This window comes from Metopolophium dirhodum, unplaced genomic scaffold, assembly GCF_019925205.1.
Source record: "Metopolophium dirhodum isolate CAU unplaced genomic scaffold, ASM1992520v1 scaffold6, whole genome shotgun sequence".
In the NCBI taxonomy this organism is placed as follows: Eukaryota; Metazoa; Arthropoda; class Insecta; order Hemiptera; family Aphididae; genus Metopolophium; species Metopolophium dirhodum.
This window is the reverse complement of record NW_026869950.1, coordinates 233,162-250,000: the sequence shown is the minus strand read 5'-3', so window position 1 is coordinate 250,000 and position 16,839 is coordinate 233,162. Positions and strand designations below refer to the sequence as shown.

Genomic DNA, 16,839 nt, shown 5'->3' with positions numbered 1-16,839 from the left:
GTTTTCATTAAAATATTTTCCTAATGCCACTGGACAGTTATCGCTGGAAATCCGCGTAGAATTTTTCCAATAGCGGGATGCAATGATAGCCACCTCGTTTTGACGTGTCTTATAATATTTTGGTATTCTATTCCAGCATCAGCAAAATGTTCTTTTAGAGTTTGTACTCTTTGGGCATGGTAGGATAAGTGCCCATACACTTTAAGTACCAAATTTTCCACGTCAAACTCACACTTTTCCATAGCATGACGGATGACATTGTGTACCATGTGTGCTGAACACCCTGCAGGCAAGATGTTGGCATTATCTTGAAAAAGTAGTTTGTAAACTGAATTATTTTTTCCAAAATTAACATTGGCGTTGTCGGCTGAGTAAGCAGATACATTTGTGAAATCTAGGCCCAGCGCTTTAATTCTATTTTTTATATTACTATAAATATCGATAGCTTTTTCATCTGGGTCCTCATAAAAATCAAGCAGGCAGGTGCTAATTCCATTATCTGGCGAGTAAAATCTGACAATAATTGGAAATAATTTTATATGTCCGTGATTTGACGCATCTGTCGAAATACTATAAAACACGCCTAATCTCAGTTTTTCCACAATTTCTTCGATTGATGCTGGAGCCAGAACGTTGTAAATTAAACATGACGCCTTAGTTCTACCAAGCGATATTTTTGATGCAATTTGAGAATCATTAAATATCACGGGACTTAGCTTTGAATCGCAGTCAATAGAATTATACGACATGTTATGGTTCACGCTATGGTAAACTTTTGTCAACTCTGCAGCAATCACTTTTTCCTCGACTGTTGTCAATACATCGCGCTTTAAAAACTGTTGTAAAGTTTGAGTATTCTTTCGAGCTCTTTCTCCCCGTAGGTGTTCCGGAACGCTAATATGCCGTTTAACGTCATTCAAACCTCCATGCGATATCATAAATGATTTCATACACACGTTGCAAAAAGCTTTATGAACATTTGTATCAACTCTTTTTAAAAAAGGATACGATTGCTCCCATTCTTGTCTGTAGGAACACATACGTTTACATTTTTTGTTTTTTAGTTTTTCACAGTCAATCATTTCTGAATCAGACATGACTAAAACTCAAACAAATCGTTCCAAAATAACAATAGAAAAGTTTTAAGAGAACGCTGAACACTATTTATTTATAAAAACAACGAAACTCTATGAGAAGGACACGACGACACGACACGACACGACGACACGGCAACTGCGCGAGCGCCGCGAGCCGCGAGGCAACGGAAAAATAGAACGATAAAAATGTCTAATTATATCACTCGGCTCGATAAAAACACGTATCGGTATCGTATTACACACGCGTCGCCACTTTATGTTTCCCCTTCTGAGAGAATACTCAGTATAGTCAATGTTTGATCATAATGTTACATAGATAACGCACCGAAAATAATATTGATTTTGTTATAGACATTTCGATAAATGTTCAACCTAAATATTCTGAGAATACTGAATACAAATACTACTAATGTTTGACAAAACCAGCACGTGCAATCGATGGAAAATAATTTCAAATGCGCACAATACGAACGTAATATTTATATTTAATAGGACTTTGACAGGTTTACCTAGAAGCGGGACAATTAGCGTCCCGCGAACACGCATCGCGGGACGCATTATTTGAGCCCTGTATACGGGACGTCCCGCCTCACGCGGGACGGTTGGCAACCCTAGTCATAAGCTATAATTCACTCAAAAATTGTGTTTTTGATTTGAAACTTGAACTGTGTTATCTTTAGGAAATGGTTATTAATATGTTAGCATGTTTTAAACATTCATTTAAGTCTCATAGTGTTAAAGGTCAAAATAGGTTAGGTATAATTTAGTATAATTTTTCCCGTTTTGCCCCATACCTGGGGACGTTCCTCAAATATTATTTCATTTTACATAAATACAATTACATTAATCAACTTAAACCTTTTGTCATTTAAATAACTTGTATAACTTGCATATACATAATGTAATATACTAATATATTATATTATATTTATGGGAATATATTTTAATATACTAATTGTACAATAACAGAAAATAATAATTGCTTGTAAATTTTAACTTTTACATTTATTAAATAGGTACATTTTAATTAAATACTTATTATAGATGTAATGCCTACACTAGTAGGTAAACTTAAAAATTAAAAAAGAACTAATGTTGTAAGGTACCCCATTATGCCCCAATGATTACACTTAACTTCAGCCGTTGTTAGTAAACACAACAATTATTTTTTTTAATAATTAATATTATTAAAATAATCTTAAGAACATTTGCTATAGAAACAGCAAAAACAAATTTAAGATAGGTACAAAATACAAATGTACAATAAGTAAACCATAAAAATATTTTGAAATAAAATAACAGTTTATTATATCAATCTATTGATAAGAGGCATGTGTAATGATTTAAATTTATTACTGATAAGATAATTGATATGTGAACATGAAATTTTTATTATATGATATTGTTGGCCCTAGAAATTTATATATTAAGTTTTTAAATCAGTATGATCATTATAAGACATAAATATTGAAATGCCCCCGTTTTGCCACATGGCCCCCCGTTCTGCCCCACTTTCCCCTATATGCTCTAAATTGTATTTTTATTTATTGTTTGAGTCGTATATGTTTATGGGATTTTAATTTTTAAATTCACGGCAGGCTAACGATTCATAAAAAAAAAATTAAATGAACGCGACCCAACGAACGCGTTTGTTTTTTAAAAAAACGTGAACGTGAACGCGTTCGTTTGAAAAAAACACGAACGTGAACGTGAACGAGTTCCTTTTTGAAGGACTGAACGTGAACGTGAACGAGTTCATTTTTTTCGTGAACGTTCCGAACACTGATTTTTGTTAATATTTACGAGAAGCATTTAGGGTACTTTTACCACATTCATAAAAAATAGCCAACATATCAGAATACTCTGCATTACTAAAAATAGCAGGCATCGTTAAATTAATTATAATATAATATAATATATTATATTATATTATAGTTAAAATTTGAGAAAAATCTTTAAGTCAGATAGACATAGGCTGTTAGAGCCTCAATAGAAAACCCAACTAATAAATACATTACAGTTTTTAAAAAAAATAGGAATTTCAATTTAAACATCATTTTCAAGTCTGCACTTAAAGATGCCATTAATGAAATGGATACTCTACGTCAGGTATGTGAATAATGAAATTAATATCTATTTTTTTTGAAATTTTATTTTTTTTCTGAAAATAATAATGAGACACTTATGTATATACACAAATTTACAGCAATACCATACGTTAGACAAACATTTAAAAAATAAAAATGTTGAAAGTAATTATTATGCTGAAGATGTGATACGCAAAAACAGAAAAACAGAAAATAAGTCACTTGCTGAAGAAATTGTAAATAACTATAGCAGAATAAATAATAAAAAAATAATTACATGATATACAATTTATTATCAATAACATATTATTAGGTAACATTAAAAGTTCAAGAAAAGGCTTATAAAGAAAAAAAATGTATGTTTATAAAACAAGGTTAGGATGTTTATGATTTTGCAAATTTTCTTTTTAATTTTTTTTTTACTGACACAATTTGTTGATTTTTTATTAATAATTTAATTTATCTCTACATATATATTTATATTGCATTTTTTTCACATTTCTTTATTTTTTTATGCATATTTAACTGTTTTTTAGTGCATAAACATCCTAACCCTAATTATAGGTGTAACATTATAATTGTATAAATACACTCTTATAGCAGTAATATTATAAATTACAGTATTTTTATAGTCTGTACTCAAAACAAAAAATGACGGTTTAGAGAAAGACATTGTAAGTACAAGTAAAAAAATTATTTAAAAAAAAATGCTAAGTGTTATTTTTATAGGAATTACTCAAACAAAAATTGGCCGCTATTGAGGTGAATGATAAAACTGCAATAGATTACAATGAAAATAAATTGGTAAAAATAAATTTAGTAAATAATAAAATACACAAATAAACAAAATATCCAACACATTTCACTAAATTAAAATTATTTACATTCAGGAGCAACAAATTTTACATAATTCCCCCTCATCTAATATGAGTAATTATGTAAAAATTTACAGCCACTTGAATCAAAGATTTCATTTATAGAAAAACTTGTCTGTTCAAAAATGAAAAAATTCATTACCAGCAACCTAAATGCTGGCCGTAACAATATATGTTTGTTGTACATATAATTTGTTTTAATTTAAATAAAAAACCCTATTATAATAATTATTAAATATCAATTTCTTTATCTTTAAGTATCTTAACAGCAACATTAACAAACTTGCACAATTCAATATCTGTGATGGTTAACTTTTATTTAATAATTCAATTATTGTAATATACAAATCAAGAAGATTGTAGGTTGAAATTATTTTTGTTTGATTTCATTGTTTTAAACAGTAGAAAAATATTAAAATATACATATTATATTAAAAAAAGCATCAAATATAATGTAACTGTTTTAGGCATGCTCAGACATTTAATTTAAAAATCAACTTTTTTTATAATTGTAATATAACAGTAATAATTATTATAAATAAACAGTTCATGAACATTAAACAACTAATATTCATGATCATAACTATTTTTAAACTAAATGTATACCTTATGCTTATTAGTATTGCAGTATAGTTTATTAAGTATTGAAGGAAACCTATGTCAACTGTATACAGCTGTGCACACCAATGATTGCTGTCAAGTTATAAATTTAGTAAAATAATTTTATTTCTGAAATACTGACTAAATTCACTTAATTAACTAAAAACTTTTAGAATTTATACCTAAGCAGAGTATTTGTGTATAATCTAAAAACTCTTAGTAACTAAACAAATTCAGTCATTACTCCAAAAAAAAAAAATTAATTATCTGTTTATAATTTACCTCATTACTGATGGAGAAATAAATTTAACTTTTTTTTTAAATTATTGAAAAATTATCATATTTCAGAACCAAATAAAAGGTCTCTATAACCTAGAAGTTTACGACCATAAGTCTCATATTTTGTGAATTCAGAATAACCTTTCTTTGCTTAGCACTTTATAAAGTTTTTGATTTTTCCCAGTACTCCTAAGATTCTAATTATAACACCTATAACATTTTTTTTTAAATAATTTAATTAATTTAATCATGCTATTAACTTAAATATAAATATATAATTTATCCATTGGTACATAAATTGATGATTTTCCAAAACATTAAACTGTAGAGGATTGTAGAGACAGTATAGTAGTGTATATAGCCTACATACTATATGAATGCTAATACTTAAACAGACAAGATATTGTGTGATCATCAATGTTGTAGGTATACATTTTGAATCACAAAATTCATTTCGAAAGCTACTTTTACCTATAAGATAAAATAAAATGATAAAATATTAATTAATAATATCTATTAATATTAGAATGTAAAGATCTTATTCAGTTATATTTACATTTTGAGGTAAGACTTTCTATTTGATTTTTTTTTTTTGACAATGTATGTTGCGGCACATCAAACATTATGTTACTTGTAGTAATTGGATCATATTTTATGGAACTACATACAAGATAAAAATTTAATTTAAATAGTATGTAAAATAATTAATAAATATATAGTATAATCAAATTATTAATACTTACATTTTATACATAAGACTTTTTTGACAGTCATTGACGGACAATAAATACTCAGTCATTGTAATGACACATTGTATTAAAAACAACCAATTAATTAAACTTGTAAGCTTTATCATGGTAATTTATTTATTAATAAATCAATATTCATATCTACAATATTCACATCTATATATTGTTCATAAAATTATCTGAATGGTGAATTATTGTTTTCATTTAGTATATTAAAATAAGCTCTTATTAAAATAAGACACAAAGATATGTATAGTAAACTAAACCAGTTGACAAAAATTCAAACGCACTAATTACAATGACTTAAAAATATCATCTTGATTGAAATAATGAAATAATTAGATGCGTATTTAAATTTAGTTTAACTTTTTGTTTTAAGTGTTTTAACAGTCATATAAAAATTATGAAGAACACGAGCGTTATCAGATTTTCAACCAACAACCACATGGTATCTTATCATTTATCACTATTATTTTAAGGTTATAAATTATAATCACTAACTTTAGAAATCTGTGATTATAATATCTTATATTATTGATCAAGAACACGGCCCAAGATAATTTACCATTTATTCTATTCTTAGTCCGTGGTCAGTAATAAACAATCAACGTCTTTATAAATTGGACATATTCTGTTATTATCATTATATTTATTGTGTCATAGAATAATATTGTATAACTGTGTAGGTTATGGGTGGGGACGATTTTTTTAGTGTTAAACAGGTTATGGACGGGTAATAACTCGTCTGCCACCGCGATTACGCAATACCGCAGGCAAGTGTGAACGGTAAACGCTAAAAGCGTCTTCTATTTTTCTATTACTGCGTTTTGAAATAACCGTATTCTGCCAACGGATTATTTAAAATTAAAAGTATAAACGCTAAAATTAATTGTAAAAATAGTATTATACATTTCTGGTAATAAGCACATGAATTATTTAATCAATAATTGCGGGTATCATTGTATTAATATAGTTTATACACTAGTACACAACTTATTATTATGATAAATACAATAAAAAAAATAGTTAGATTTTAACATGCACCTATTTCAAAATGTTCATATAAAATAATTTGAAATTGATTTATATTTTTTGAAATTATAATGTTTCTAACATAAACTAGATCGTATATTACTTAACAAGAATATTGATATTTAAAAAAATGGTAAAAAATCAGCCACTTGACTTAAATAAATGTTTTTACGATATAAATTTTTCTGAAAATCAGATTTACAAATTGGCTATTTTGGATATTTTGGAAATTTTTTTTATCAGTTTTTAAGTTTTTTATTTTCAGTATTAAAAAATAAAAAATGTATACTAAAAATTTAGCGCAATAGTCTATGAATTATATTTAAAAGAAATTTTTTAAAAATATTAATTAGAACAATAGTTATTTCATTTGTCAGATCTCAGTGGGACACCCTGTATAATTTTCCTTTGGGACTTTTTTTTATTGAGTCCTTGATAAAATAAACATCCTATATAAATAAAATAAATCTAATAAGAATTGATATAACAAATTACCTACCTATATAATTTTATATAGGTTTATAGTTTGAAGAATTAACAAAATGCATTTAAAAAATTTGTGTCAAAAACCATAGTGAATGTAGGAATAATAGGTAATTTATGAGTTTTATTTAAAGGAAATATTTACCTTTATTTCAGATGGAAAAACAGTAACAATAGCATCAGCAATATAATTTGCTAATTTTATTGTCATAGTCAAGTCCTTCTTTATCAAATCACTTATGATAATCTCAATCAGTAAATTTCGGCAACTGTCATTTAACATGTTATGGTTTTTAAAATAGTCAAATATTAAAGAACCTTGAGTATTATTTGATAACATTTGTACTAGTTCAATAGTTTCCTTTTTTTTAAAAAAAGCCTCAGGTTGAACTGAAGTACAAGGCAATTCATTTGTTGTAGTAATTTTTGAATTTATTTCTGGTACATCACTATGATTATTTGAAAGGTTTTGATATTTCTTTACATAATGCTCAAATCTTATCATGACACCAAGTTTAAAACCTTCCAATAACATTGGTATATGATGATTTTGTATGTACTGTAATGTTTCAACATCAATTTCCTGATCTGAAAACAAAGTAATATTATCATTTTTTTATCGTTAAGTTATTCAGGATACCCAGTAGTATAGGTACCTAATTATAGTTTCTAGTTAATTTATAATTATTCTCTTTAGGTGTTCTTACCTAAACATCTTTGATATACAATTTCAAGTTTCCAATCTGTGAGAAGTTTTTTTAACATAAAATTGTCCTCATAATTAGATTTATCATCTGAAGGCTCAATGGTAATTTGAAATTCGTCAGTAGAATTATTATTTGTGTGTTGGAATGAGTGAACACTATTATAATTCATGTTTGTTAATACATTTATTATACTTTCATCACTGTCTACATCAAATAACTCGTTACTGTGTTGTTCCATTTTAACGAAATTGTAGGTAGGTAATACTAGGTATAAGTATTAAACTTAATTTAACAAAACAAAAAGACTAATAATTATTAACAATTAATAATATTCTTTTAATCGAATCATCGAATCCCCTTTAAATGTCTTATTGGTATTAATTGGTGGTCCACTACAGTTCTTGGGGCTCAAAATATACTTAAAGTTATTAATATTATTAACCTGGTATGCTTTTAAATGAGAATTATAGTTTTCAATTTGGACTTGATTCACAATAAATTTAATATCACCATTTATTTTAACCAAAACAATTTCTAATATTTCATACAAACAAAGTTCATTAGTAAAATTGGACACTAAATAACCTACTTTAAAGGTTGTACCTTTTAATTCAACTTGGGAGTAGCAATCAAATTCATCAATAGACAGACCTACATTTCTTTGTATCAATAGATTGTGGTAAGTACAGATTTTATGTCTCATTTCTTTTACACATTCATCAGGATAATTATTTAATATATTATTTATAAATTTGTATTGGAATTTTTTTGCTAGTGTTAAAGAAATATTCTTTCTTGAAGTTATCACATGCGCATATATTTTCATTTCCTTATGTTTTGCCTCATACCTAAAACACCAAAAATGTTTGGGAGGTCCTGAATTTAGAATAATTGTTGGATAATGTGTTAATAAATGATGTTTTGGTTTTTGAACTGTCTTGAAATAATAATATATAATCAAAGTTGTGTTGTTTTATATTATTTTTTAAGAGAAGGATTGAATTTTGAGTAATTTGGGTTGAGAGTAGAGTATCAACTATTTCCAAAAAATTTAAGTAAAATAACCATACTGCATCATCTTCAGGAATTAAATCACCAACTATTAAAGAAAAATAATGTACAAATGTCATCATCTCACGAGCTGACATTTTTAAATGAAATTTTTTTAAGTGAATAGTTTTAATAGGAGGAGAAATATTGCCAATTTCAATGCATCCATAGTTAAAATTTTGTTTCCTAAAATTTAACTCTTCTAAAGAAAATATTTTAACCAACTCTGTGTAATAATGTATTATATGGCACATGTTGTAATGACAAATGCCTTCAAAAAGATCATGCATTATGTCTACACTAAAGTTTTTTACAACGTGATAGGAAGTTATATTATTTAAGATTGCTTCAATATAAATACCAGTCTCTTTAAAATTATTTTTATTGACATCTTCAGAATAGTTTACATTATTACGAAATAATGAATCATTTTCAATTATATACTAAATTGGTATCACTATTAATAGAAAATTGCCGAGCTTCTTCGTACAAGTTGTTTTCAGACAACCAATTATTTAACTTATATTCAGAATTACACCATTCAAATGGATTTGATAATATTGATGTAATTTTATTAAATTGTGATAGCATTGCAGGCAATTTAATTGTATCTTTAAGAAAATCATTAAGTAAATTCACCAATGGTTTTATTAAGCTTTCTTCTATACCTTTTTGAATATCAACAGCATTTTTTCTAGAAAAATTATTATTACTGATTAGTGATATTGTAAATTTAAGAGCAGAATCTTGGAATGAAGTAAGAGCTGTATCAAGAGGAATACAATTATTAAAATGATTTTCTTGAGGTATAGAATTATTATTTTGTATGGATTCATTTTCACAGGACATTTTATCAACTGCATTTAAATTTTGAGTTGTACAATTTTGAAGTTCTAGAGAAGTATTAATATCATTGTTAATATTGCTTGTATTAGTTGTATTAGAATTTATGATGGGATGCTTTTTTATTGTATGTTTTTTTGAAACTATTTAAGTTTTGAAATAATTGTGTACACTGGTTTAGTGTACATTCATATGTACTAGATGGTTTCAATAAATGAATTATTTTGTAATGGACCAGAAGTGGGAAGAATTTTGAAATATGTTGTTTACAAATAAAACAATTCATTGTTAATTATTATTAGTTTTAACAAATTAGTAATTACTATTTATATATATATATATATTAGATATGTGTATTTTAATTTAATATATAGATTCAAAAACTTGATTCACTATTAATACATTTTTTTTACAAAATCAAATGTTTATAAAGTAGGCGTACCTATATGTAATATTATACGTAGGTAAATTTAATAGTATTTTACTAGATACCTACCTACTTTTTTCAAAATTTAAACCTAATCCAGTATAAAGCAGTATTGATAGCCTATTTAAATCAGAATAAAAATATTCAAAACTGGGATTATGTTAAAGTAAATGATGGTACTTACTTCTTACAAGTCGTCTGGTAATAATAGAGGTCAACAAATTTGCACTCGTAATTATGTAGCTAGGTTGTAAAGTGTAGACTGTAGACTAGTATAACGCTATGTCCTAGCTGGTGACGAGTGTGAAGTTGGGGGACCAAAGATAGGGGACTAATTCACGGACAGTTATTGATAACAGTCATTGTATGCGCGGTTGCGTTTTATTATATTCAAGGCACCCAACATTTGTATTACCGTCAACCACAAGATGGCGCCATAAAATTCATAATTCTCTATAACTGGGCACCGTGTTAGTTCAAAAGTGTACACGGCTTTCGGGGACATAGTAATATTATGCGTCGGACCAGCCCAGGGGACCGTTTTTTTGTAGAGCCGCGGTACAGGCGGGCGTGCCGTTTATAATTTTTCCGACCGTGTTCCGGAAGGTGGCGACGCATTAAACCTATATATTCGGAAAGCCAGGAAAATTCTCTATAAGACGTTCATAGTTCAAAAGTGTACACGGCTTTCGGGGACATAGTAATATGCGTCGGACCAGCCCAGGGGACCGTTTTTTTTGTAGAGCCGCGGTACAGGCGGGCGTGCCGTTTATAATTTTTCCGACCGTGTTCCGGAAGGTGGCGACGCATTAAACCTATATATTCGGAAAGCCAGGAAAATTCTCTATAAGACGTTCATAGTTCAAAAGTGTACACGGCTTTCGGGGACATAGTAATATGCGTCGGACCAGCCCAGGGGACCGTTTTTTTGTAGAGCCGCGGTACAGGCGGGCGTGCCGTTTATAATTTTTCCGACCGTGTTCCGGAAGGTGGCGACGCATTAAACCTATATATTCGGAAAGCCAGGAAAATTCTCTATAAGACGTTCATAGTTCAAAAGTGTACACGGCTTTCGGGGACATAGTAATATGCGTCGGACCAGCCCAGGGGACCGTTAAGTAACAAAGATCATATAAGTTGTAGTGATACATTTTTTTTTTTTTGAATTTTGTAAGCTTCAAACACTCATAACAATTTAATTCAACTTTCTGGTAGGCATTTTATTTTAGATTCTGAGTGGAACGATGAATGTATAGATTTTACAATGATGTGTGTTTTTTTATTTTTGTGTCTGTCATCACCTTTTATCACAGTAAAAATGCTTAGATTTTCTTCAACAGTATCCTTTTCTGATAGGAAAGTGAATCTAGTTGGTACTTTGGCAGGTCAAAAGTAAAAATTTCCCAGTAATTTTCAAAATCGCCGTGAAAAACAAAAAAAATGAAGGAAAAGCGGGAATTTTTACTCAAAATCTGTTTTTGAAAAAAATGATTTTGGTTTTTGGTGTAACTTTAAAACAAATGAACGTATATACATAACATTTTTAATGGCATAGTTTATTTCTATACACGATAAAATTTTTGAAATATTTTGATTTCTTTTGAACTGTTTAGGAATATTTTCTGTTTCTAATTTTATTAGTCTTTTTTTCTATATGAATGTCAATAAAACTTTATTTGTTGGGTAGAAATGCTTGAAATTTAATACAAGGCTCCTACTACATTTTTTAAATGATATTTGAAAAATATTAAAAATATTTAGTCACAGTATTTATTTATAATCATTTAAAGTTCAAATATTGACAAAATACTGAAAAATCACGAAAATTAACAAATTATTTTGAGTTGAGAATTTCTAAAAATTTTTCTTTTTAAATCTAAGATTTGAAATGTAATACAAGATTATCCATAAGTTTATCTACCTTTATCAAAAAAAAAATATTTACAAAAAAGTCAAATTAAATTTTTATGATCGTTTGAAATTCATATTTGTACAACATTTGATATTCACTCTATTTCTCATGTAACGATTTTCTTATTTTGTTGTAATTAAAAAACGAATGACTGTAAAATACTTTAAAATTTCACTGAATAATTATATTAGCATTTTCTATACACGATATATCGTTCTAATAGCAGTTGATAAATATTAAAAATACATGGAAACAATTTTTTTTTATAAGCATTTAAACTTCAAAGAATTTTTATTCATCGATTTTTGATATTTTGTTGTAATTTAGAAACGAATAACTCAGTGTCCACAGGTAAAAACCTTGTTAATTTACCATGTGATATTGGACGATAGAAATACGATATCAAAAATCGGATTTCTTACGATTGTTAAAAAAGTTCTCCTCTACAATTTTTATAATAGGTAGTTTTATTGTAAACCGCTTCAATAAGCCGTATTACTTGAAGAACAAAAGTATAGTTTTTTATTAGTAGGTATGAAATTCGGATACGAATACAAAATATAAAACCGAACAAAATTAAATAATATTTATCATGAAATATAATATAATAATCATTTTCTTATCTGGGTTATTTATAAACTATGTACGGGCGCACGGCTGCGATAGAAAACCCGTTTTGACCTATGGTGCGGTACTGCTGTTATCGCGCGCGGGGTGGTGGTATGAACACCTAGTATCGAGCGCTGCCGCTGCCTATAATGTCATGACGAGCGTAATTAAATGTTTTTTTACCGAAAAACATGGTTTTGTAATTCCAGGAATACGGCTTATTGAAGCGTTTTACAGTATAAATACCTATTACAAAAATTGTAGAGGAGAATTTTTTCTAGAAACGTAAAAAGCCCGATTTTTGATATCTTGTTCCAATCGTCCAATATCGCATGGTAAATTAACACGTTTTTTTAAACTTTTTATCAATTAATTATTTTACTAATTAATAAGAATATCGAAAATCGGGCTTCTTACGTTTCTAGAAAAAATTCTCCTCTACAATTTTTGTAATAGGTATTTATACTGTAAAACGCTTCAATAAGCCGTATTCCTGGAATTACGAAACAATGTTTTTATGCCATATTTTGTCTACTAGTGCGCCCTCTTAATCATTGTAAATGTTTCTAAATGTATTTGTGTTCAATAATTCGTATATAATACGTATATGAACACTGCATTTGTGTTGGTTGACGTTGTGCCGTTGTAAATTATAATTATCTAAAAATAAAAACATAAAGAAGTTATTGAAAATATATCAAATCGTTGTCCTTGTTTATTAAATTATTGTTATTAAAAACCACAATATCTAAAATCTATAAACAGTAGTTAGTTTGATGGAAATATTATTTTAGTAATTTGGACGACGGTCGTAAATTTAGTGAAACTACCGACCGACAGTTTCAATCGCAACATCGTGTATAGGCTGTATAGCTAATATAATGTATTAGCATATATGCAGAGACGAACCTAAGGTGGGTCATTGGAGGTGTTACACCCCCCCCCCCCCCCCTCACAACTCGGCAATATTTGATTTTAGTCGGCAAAATGGAATTTATTTTCACCTGAATTAAACCAATTTTTTTGAGACGAGGAAAGGAAAATTAAATAAATTGTTTAAATGTTAATATTGTTTTAACTCAATATTTTCGTAAGGGGTTATGGAGCGGATTCGCTATTTAAAGTACATCGAGGACTGAGACACGATTGAGCATAAAACACCTTTTTGCATTGCATTTTCAAGCTTAATAAAATCAGTATCACATTTATGTCATCCCTCTTCACCACCCACTCCATAATCAAAAACTCTGGGTCTATGCCACTGCAGTCTGCAAGTATTCATTGTAATAACTAACAAGTAATACATTTAGTACTGCATTTTTTTATTTAGAACGGATTATTTTTGAATAATAATAACAGTAATAATAAGTAATAACAGATCGCCGGGACACGGGGCCTTGCCTTGCTAGAAAGAATAATTCAATTAAAAAATATAATTAGTATTATATATAATATGATATTAAAATATACAATAAGCGATGATCGACGGCCGGAAATAATTAAAAAAATAGCTAGATAAACCACAAAACCAGTCAATACATGTATGGGGAATTTGTCAAAATTAAGTGCGATCGTTGGCCACTAGGAGACACTCAACTGCGGCAAGGCGGTATTAATAAACATTATATTATGCCGCCGCCGCCGCGTAGCCGTTGAGGTTGACCCTTGCCTGAACATCATTCATTCTGCAATTTGGTTTTGGTCACGACGCCTATACAACTGAACACACAAATCGTAAGTACAATGTTGAATATAATTAAAACTATTTTATGAATACTTTAGTATAATAATATGATATATTTAATATTTTACGTACCTTTATACACCGATTAAATTTTAAATAAATATAATGATTTTTAAAAGAATACAATTTTACGAAATACATTTTCTAAAAATTAAAATATTATATATATATATATTTCTTAAGCATTCAATAATTTTATTTTGTAGCTTCGAGATTCCTTCAATTTATGGCAAGTGTTGTATTTTAAATTTAATTTTCCTTGGTTAATTTAAATTCAAATTTATTACATTAATTGTAAATAGGGTAACTAAGTATATATATAAAAAAAAAAACAACAGTATAATACCTAAAGAATAATGTAAACAATTTTTAATTTTAATGGGAACATTTTTTTTTTATTTAAGTTTACTCAATTAATTATTGTTTTATAAGTATAAAAAGCAGGGCCTTGCACCCGATTTAACCCGAACCCCTAACACCCCTAAACACCTTTAAAAAATCAAACACCCGAAACCCGTATAACCCGAATGATTCTGTTTTCAAAACACCCGTGTTAACCAAAACCCGAATAAATATTCGGGTTAACCCGAAATCCCGAATAATTTTTTTTCTCATTCTTCATGCGACATAATATCATTTCGTATGTATTTCTTGTGGTGAGTTCGATTTTGTGGAGTTAAATATTCAACAATAATAATAACAGGGACAATCTAACAAACAATCATAGGTAATTTCTTGAAAATAAAATCCATTAAAATGTTAAATAATTTAATTGATTCTGATTAAAATATTGAGTATTTAATTATTTATCATACCTATTATATGATATAATTTATTACTTTATTACTTTATTATTAAAATAAATCCAAATATAGCCAATAGCAATATAAAATAGACGTGGTCTCAACAAAACTGAAAGTATTGACAGCCGTGACCAAAATACCAAACACTAATAACTATAATAATAACTTGTGTTATTTCATTATTTGCGACGAACTTCCAAAGCGGAATTACCTATGTCCTATAATATCTAATTTAGTAACTCGAATATCGTAATACGCGGCTATATTTATTATTTACCAGTTTTTCGGTTAGGTTAGGTTAAATCACGAAATCATAATTTATATTTTATTTTATTTGTCTATGGCTCAACAGTCAGTATGGCCATCTATTTTAAACATTTTAATATTTTATTATTTATTATATCCATCGACTTGGCATGTGGGAAGTTGTACATTTGTAATTTGTATCACATTCGGTTTACGAGTCTACGACGTGCCTCTCACTATACGTACCTACTCAATTTTCAATTTTATTATTATTTCATCGTACGATTTGTGAATAGGTACCTATATATTTTTTATATTACCTTTTAGTTATAGTATAATAATATTATTCATAATATTTATAAAGATTATTTTTTTTAATTTTTAAGTCATCACAAAATAATCAATACCTATTCTGTTATATAATAGGTACGTAACATTATGCAAAATTAAAATATCAATCTGTTGTGACTGTTGATTTTGCAAAATATACCTATTCATTATGTTTTTGTATTTACTTTTAAATGGGATTAGGCTCTAGCAAGTTAACTATTTTTTGACCACAGAAAGCCTTGTAAACATTTTGATTTTTGATGACTGTTTTTTGTTTGCTTATCAAATAAAATTTTTCTGAATATTTTTAATAAGTACCTACAATTTTTTTTTTTTAAATATGCTAGTATGTTATTTAATTCCAGTACCTATTTAGATTTTAGACATGTTATATAGTAAAAAAAAAATGAGTTACGTGGACTCTAATGCCTATAATAAAACGAATAGGTAGTTAAATAATTACTTTCCCATTGTCTTATTTCTTATAGTTCATAGAAAAAGGTAACCACTGTACATTAATTAACCTAGTTTAGTTAAAAACAAACGTTGCGAATTTGGGTAAAACATTTATATTTTATTATAAATAACATAAACATGAACACTTTGTTTTTTTTTTTTTTTGGGGGGGGGGGGGTCATCAAAAGTTCTGTTTTATCCAGATTTCTCAGCACCCATATTAACCAATATTAACCCGAATAATAACAGTTTTGAAAACCCAAATATTTGTTTAAAATTTTTATTCGGGTGTTTGAACACCCAAATACATCCAGCACCCGAAACCCGAATAAATGATTCGGGTGCAAGGCCCTGATAAAAAGTATATAAATATTGAAATATTTTGTCTCATTTATTATTTAAACTTTATGCCTATAATTTAACTTATGTTTAGATGACAACATATATCTATAACTATGGCGGCGGTAATGGTGGTGGCGGCGGCGGTCGTCGTGGTGGTGGGGGCCGTGG

At 28.1% G+C, this 16,839-nt stretch overlaps 1 protein-coding gene across 1 annotated transcript; it reads right to left on the bottom strand.

Moving 5' to 3' along the window:
* Nucleotides 1-7,099: 7,099 nt before the first annotated feature.
* On the bottom strand, nucleotides 7,100-8,147 carry LOC132953526 (uncharacterized). The gene is made up of 3 exons (XM_061025912.1): nucleotides 7,910-8,147; nucleotides 7,348-7,790; nucleotides 7,100-7,168 (listed from the first exon to the last, which is right to left on the bottom strand). The coding sequence occupies exons 1-3, from the start codon at nucleotides 8,145-8,147 to the stop codon at nucleotides 7,100-7,102; spliced, it is 750 nt and encodes a 249-aa protein (XP_060881895.1).
* Between the last annotated feature and the right edge of the window lie 8,692 nt (nucleotides 8,148-16,839).

What these genes read in the sequence shown, in the direction of transcription:
- LOC132953526 (XM_061025912.1), bottom strand. Translation starts at nt 8,147, where the DNA reads ATGGAACAACACAGTAACGAGTTATTTGATGTAGACAGTGATGAAAGT. An exon ending in TGTATATCAAAGATGTTTAG is followed by an intron (nt 7,791 to 7,909) that starts GTAAGAACACCT and finishes CTTTGTTTTCAG; the next exon opens with ATCAGGAAATTGATGTTGAA. An exon ending in TTTTTCCATCTGAAATAAAG is followed by an intron (nt 7,169 to 7,347) that starts GTAAATATTTCC and finishes TTATTTATATAG; the next exon opens with GATGTTTATTTTATCAAGGA.